Source organism: Nicotiana attenuata, unplaced genomic scaffold (assembly GCF_001879085.1).
Source record: "Nicotiana attenuata strain UT unplaced genomic scaffold, NIATTr2, whole genome shotgun sequence".
NCBI classification, from domain to species: Eukaryota; Viridiplantae; Streptophyta; class Magnoliopsida; order Solanales; family Solanaceae; genus Nicotiana; species Nicotiana attenuata.
The window spans coordinates 307,429-313,715 of record NW_017670338.1 but is presented as its reverse complement, the minus strand read 5'-3'; the positions used below and the strand labels follow the sequence as shown (position 1 = coordinate 313,715).

The window sequence follows — 6,287 nt, the reverse complement described above, 5'->3', positions numbered from 1 at the left end:
AAAATCATAGCAAACCGTAATAATCCGTTGGACCAAATGAAGGAAACGAAAATAAGTACTCAGAGTTAGGAGGAGAAACATTAAGATTCTTTATTGATAATGTTGATTTGGCCTGCCTCTCCATGAAGAGGTTCAGAGCCTTACAATGGTGTTTTTCTCTCTCACAATATGGGTATCATTGTATTTTTTCTCTCTCCCCCGGATAGTGACCGAGAAGCAGCCCCTTTTTTAGGGTTTCATCTCTTGGTATTTATAGCTGTGAGCTTCGTGAGCTGGCAGTAAGTGGCCGTGACAACGTTGGGGTTTCGACTTCATGATGACGGACGGGCCGTGGCCTTGTTGATCTAATCAGATAAGGGTTGAATATCGTTAATTCTGAGTGATCGCACCACTAACTAATCACGAATTAGCTTGAGACGGGATTAGCTTCGTTAATTATCGCGGGGTTGGATTCTGACCCATACAAATGTGTTTTATTCTCAATAATGTTTTTTTGTTGGTTTGGCAGGATGGACGCATAGATTATGGGGAATTTGCAACTATGATGAAGAAGGGAAATACAGGACTGGCAGCCAGAACAATGAGAGGCAATTTAAATTTCAACCTGGCAGATGCCCTTGGAGCCAGTGACAAAGATCAATAGGAGATTGCTATTCATTTTGTAATAATAGCTCCTTCAAATTTTAAAATCCAATTATATCGTGATGGTAGGTGAGGGCAACACAAGCCTGGTATTAAGTGGAAAGGATAAAATGAGTCCACCTAATTTCCAACTTTATGCTTAAAGATTCTTGATTATATAAAAAAAGAAATTTTAAACCCAATTTGTCCATTTGTTTTTTTTTTCCTTCAAATTCTACTTCTTGTTATTCAGAAGCTCACATAGTCATGAGTTTTGTATATAATGTATTTTTACCAACTTTATATATGACTTGTTTTTCAGATATACTTTTTCCAAACTCTGATTCGTGAAGCTTAACTATTGGGCTGTAGTAATGGTTACTTCTTTAACTGCACCGTGTCAAATTAAGAAAATATGACGTGGATCATAATACTTACATTCCTAAGAAAAAGCTTCATTTTTATCTTATTATACGAGAAAGCATCATCTAAGAATAATGATTTTAGCCTAAATCACAACCATATTTGAATTCTCAGGAAATAGTACGACACAGCACAAACACTTCACGATTCAATCATTTGGAGTTGTTCAAATCTTTTATAATAATGGTAATCATAATAATAGAACAGCCATAAAACAAGCAATTGAGTACAATCTTTAACAAGCATTTTAGAGCATAAAAGGGATGTAATGAGCTCCTTGACCAGTTGCTGCATTTCCCAGCTTCATGCATTTGACCAAATTTATAGATCTATTTATCGAAAATAATTCATAAGGTCTCACAACATCGTGTTCCACTATGAAGGTAATTGCAATGAAAATGTTATCATCTTACAATCAGAATCTATTTACTGTCCGTTACTTTTGGCATTGCAGTAAATAGTACTAGTATATTCTATCACTTTGGCTTCAACCAATGACAGGGAGTAAATGGTTAACACAAAAAATGGGCGTAGAACGCAGTATATAACATTTATCAACCCTCCTGATTAAACCTGTTATCACATGAAACTGCCTTTCCACCATACTGGAAAATGAAGGGCTGTACCTTGGTCCTGCCTCTCCAATTTGCTGTCAAGTCGTAATACATATGTTGAAGTTCCTTAGGTGATCTGCTGGTCGAAAACTCTATTCGTATATTCGCTTCCTCTTCAAGACAGTTGGTAAAATTATGAGAGCACCAATGAGGAAAAGCACAGACAACGTCTTGAAATCATATAGATCTTTGACAGACTTCAGTTCTCCAAGTGCTACGCCAGCCTGACAATGTGAAGAATGAAAGTAGCGCTTACGAGGTTGCAGTCATACAAAAGAATGAAATGGGTTGTACATCACAAGCAATTTTGATGCATCTGAGATCATCTCAACCAAAATGTGCCAGCTCAGCCTCAAGTCCTGCCCAAGGCTGAGTTGGCTGCACTAGCTGGGATCTGCCGCGTGGATCAATAACCAAATTATTCGACTAAATAGTATTTTGACATATTTTTATGCCCTATATTTCTCAGTTCATTCATCCAGTATAGTTTTCTATTTTGGGAATTACCAAACAAGACTCTTGATAACCCTACCCCATTCACTCCCATAAAATGTCACAAATTATCATATGGCAGCTAACTCTCCTGCCAGCAAACAATTGGATTACAGTTTATCTTATACTTCCTATAAAAATAATCTCTTTCTGGAGAACCACGTTGCAGTTCTTGTCAACGTACCAATAATTTCTTCAGGGACACAATAGTCTAAACAACTTCAAGGAACAGAAAGTACTGAAGAGAAAGAGGGGAAGAAGAAAAAAAAAGAAATGGAAGATAGAAACCACTACTAACAGAAGAAAGACTTACCTTTACTGTAATATAAGCAGCTGGGATGAGACCAACTGCGGTGGCCAAAAAGAAAATATGGAATGGTATATCCACAATAGGAGATGCCAAATTGATGAAAAGATTTGGCAATGTTGGAGTTATTCTCAAAAAAAGCATGTAGTTGAGCAACTTATCCCGACGCTTGGCTATCTGAAACCACAAAGTTTCACATTAGTGTGCACCAAATTGAGAGCTATGATGAATATAGTAGAAATAGGTAGCACATCACTAGTAATTACTTTCAGAAGATTACAGACCTCTGCCTGGAAAAATCTCAACTTTTCAGGCCACATCCAGTTAACTATAGGCCTGCCGATCAATTTAGACAGAAAATAGCAGGACGATGCACCAGCTGTTGCATTAAAGACAACCAAGAGAAGCCCTCTGAAAACGCCAAAAAGTGCTCCAGCAAGTAAGGACATGAAAATTGTCCCAGGAATCATAAATGTCTGCATGAATATGTATATTGAGCAGTAACCAAGAATGAATTTTGCCGGGTAGACTTCCGCATACATTCCGAGGTTATCTCTGAAAGAAACAAAATAACCTAATGAGTCATGACATTCCAACAAAATTGGAACCAGCAGAAAAAAATAAGGACACGCCTCGCAAAGCAAGAGTTCCAGTGTCAACAACAACAGCAATAACAAACCCGGTGTAATCACACATGTGGGGTTTGGGGGGAGAGGGGGGGGGGGGGTTAGTATATACGCAGACCTTACGCCTACCTTTAGAAGGTAGAGAGGCTATTTCCGGTAGACCCTCGGCCCATGAAAGATAAAAAGGATCAAGAGATCTAGTGTCGTATCAAAATACTTTTACAAAAATTTAGAAAAGAAAACACCATTAAAAGAAATTACATGAAAGTTTTCAATCATTGAGCAACAGCACAAGCAGGCGATGATGAAGAAATAGGGATAGCCACTAGTAAGAAAGACTGCTACTATTAGACTCTAACTTACTTTTTTTTTCTTTCTGGATAACAGAGTAATCCACAGTGGTGCAAGGTTTGAAACCCGGTGGATAACCATTCTCCACTAAAATACTAAGGTTTTTGTCTGAAGTAGGGTTTCAACCATGATGTGATGTGCACCTAATGCACACATCATGCGTTGTGCTTTTACCACGAGTAAAGCCTTGGGGGCGATGCGTACTTTCTCTACTTGGTACTCAACCTGGCAAATATTATAGTTATTCTCAGAGCCAAACCGAAAGTTTGAGGGTCAACATGTATCTAGCCTGTTTGATTTTCTTAATATTACTTGCTTATATTTCTTGCCTCATATATTTTCATCAGAAAACTAAAGAGTGATCTCCTCTTCTCCAGAATATTTTCTGATGAGTCCAAGCTTTGACACGAAATGATGGGATAAGGTCTGCCTTCTTGAAGGTAGGGTAAGGTCTGCGCATACACTACCCTACCCTACCCACACCCCACTTGTGGTATTACACTGGGTTTGTTGTTGTTGTAAACGAAAAACGTGCTATTCTAAACATCTTAAACAGAAAAAAAGGGGTAATATATTGCCTCCCCCTACTTTCTTCTGTTTAAATTACTATCATCACTTATTGAGGGGGGCAGGGTGAATCTAGGCTCACAAGAGTCTGAATCAAAGATGAAGCCACAACCCTCCGCAAAGTATTAAGAGAGGTGAATCTAAGGTGAATGAGAAACTCATAATCCATCCAGTAATCACAGAGAGGGTACAAATATTGAAACGAGATTTTCGTGAGATCGACGAGAACCACTTCCCAATACAAATAGGAACAACCAACAAAAACTCAGAAACATTTGAGGCCTAAAAAATGCATGGATATTCGCCATACAACTTTAGAGCCAGTCTACTATCATTGCAAACAGTTAGTGCTCTCCTGAGAAGTTACAACTAGTAAAAAGTTCAATCTCCGATTCACAGACTATCTGAACCTCTATCGTAACTTTCAAATGACTATACATTTCCTTGAAGAAGTTATAAAGTCGATTAAAAGAACCACTAACTTGCAGACTAGGCATATTTACAATAAAATCACTTGAAGTATGAATAGAATTTTCTCTCGAATACCAAACAATACTCCTTTTGTTTCATTTTATTTGACACTATTTTTTCTTATTGATGTGTTGCTAAAAGAAAGACACGTTTCTATATTTGAGAATAATTTAAATTTCATTTTACCTTCAATGAAAGCTATTATAGTCACAAAAATCTTAGATAAAACCACAAGTTTGAAAAATCTACCTTTATTTCTTAAACTCCGTATCGAGTTAAGCTACAAGGGAGTAATAGCTACACAGAAAAATTCCCATTTGATTTGACAAGTAAAATAAATCAATTCCGTCAACTTCAACCCATAATTTGCAAACACAATACCTGAGGGAATAGGTTAAGCAGAGAGACAAATAATAGTGAAAAGTGAGCCTACTTGAGAATGCGGAGATCAGAGATGGTACGAGGCAGCTTAAGTTGAGCATACTCAGGAGCTGGCATTGACAAGTAAATGCAAAGAAAGCCTGTTGAGAACACCAAAATAACAGCAAAAGCTGCTCCAAATTCCCACCTTGACAATGGAAACTTCCCTTCCTTGTACCTCTTTCCTGTCGGCGAATCCAATTCAGCTGCAACAGACGACATATCCACCCTCTTCTCTTCATCAAACCGACCCGTCTCCACCACTATACTCCTTGGTGCAGCCATTACCTTGATCTTCACACTTTAATTTTAATTAATTTTGATTCATGCTCATCCAACCAGAACAAAACTTCAAATTTCTTGATTTCACAAATCTAACCAATACCAAAATGCCCAATAAATTACAGGGACTTTTCAGGAATGGACTGATCCATGAAACCCAGATTTTGTAAATTATCAATAGAAATAAATTAAATGAGCAGAAAACACAGAATTGAGAGCTTGGGGTTACAGCACAAAAGACAGAAAAAAACAAGAGGACAAGGATTATATAAGTTAGGGATTTTCGGATACTTTCTTAGATTCTTTTTCCTTCTACTTTTGTTTTATTTTATTTATTTATTTATTTTTTCGTTTCAAGCTAAGGACTTGCGGTATATATATATATATATATATATATATATATATATATATATATATATATATATATATATAATAAAGCAAGAAAGTTTGCATTGTGGTTAAGCCAAGTGACAAGCTACTATAAAGTCACTTGACAATCTTAAAGAGTTTGTGGAAAATTGTCACATACATCTTTTTTGTTTTTTTATTTATTTTTCTATTAGTGCTAGCAGTTGCTATACTAAAATATATAATAAGGGTGGATAGATTCTTCTCTAATGGCTCGGGTATGGACAATGACTTTTTAGCGCGTTGTTAATATTTATGTTCTCTCAAATTGTATAAGCCAATTGATCGAGCAACCGATGGGATCGAATATATATATTATGTGTGTGTGTGTGTGTGTGTGTGTGTCAATTAGAATGAAATAGATTTGGATAGGGTAAACACATAAATGGATATAATTGCACTATTTGGGATTGCTATTTGTACAAAATAAAGTGGATCGTAAAATCATAAGGTAAGATTCATTTAATTAAGAATTACATGTAAGAACTCATCTTCTTTTTGTACATGTGCATCGTGGAAGAAAAATATTTAAAGTAGGTTAACATTTATTTAATATAATATATTAATCTTAACTATATCCCAAATATATCATTTAAATTGTTAAAAATAATGTGACTTTAATTGTGTGGTTAAAATTGAGGTAACAAGCAAATTACGATCCAACAGTTTTATAAGTTAGTAACTCCCAAAAGTTAGAATATATTG

At 36.1% G+C, this 6,287-nt stretch overlaps 2 protein-coding genes across 2 annotated transcripts in view; one reads left to right on the top strand and one right to left on the bottom strand.

Annotated features, from left to right (window-relative positions):
- The window catches only part of LOC109238068 (calcium-dependent protein kinase 11-like), a 9,820-nt gene extending 8,874 nt beyond the window's left edge, over nucleotides 1–946 (top strand). Inside the window, exon 7 of the mRNA XM_019404494.1 lies at nucleotides 509–946. Coding sequence (XP_019260039.1) covers nucleotides 509–643 — 135 coding nt within the window. The 3' untranslated portion in view covers nucleotides 644–946. The remainder of the gene's footprint in view (nucleotides 1–508) is intronic.
- Nucleotides 947–1,356: 410 nt separating this feature from the next.
- On the bottom strand, nucleotides 1,357–5,529 carry LOC109238067 (uncharacterized membrane protein At4g09580-like). Its single transcript, XM_019404493.1, has 4 exons — nucleotides 4,906–5,529; nucleotides 2,742–3,012; nucleotides 2,464–2,634; nucleotides 1,357–1,882 (listed from the first exon to the last, which is right to left on the bottom strand). The coding sequence occupies exons 1-4, from the start codon at nucleotides 5,175–5,177 to the stop codon at nucleotides 1,751–1,753; spliced, it is 846 nt and encodes a 281-aa protein (XP_019260038.1). The 5' UTR covers nucleotides 5,178–5,529; the 3' UTR covers nucleotides 1,357–1,750.
- Nucleotides 5,530–6,287: the final 758 nt, after the last annotated feature.

Coding starts and splice junctions, on each gene's coding strand:
- LOC109238067 (XM_019404493.1), bottom strand. CDS start 5,177: ATGGCTGCACCAAGGAGTATAGTGGTGGAGACGGGTCGGTTTGATGAA. Junction 3,013..4,905: donor TCTGATCTCCGCATTCTCAA/GTAGGCTCACTT, acceptor TGTTTCTTTCAG/AGATAACCTCGGAATGTATG. Junction 2,635..2,741: donor TGAGATTTTTCCAGGCAGAG/GTCTGTAATCTT, acceptor TTGTGGTTTCAG/ATAGCCAAGCGTCGGGATAA.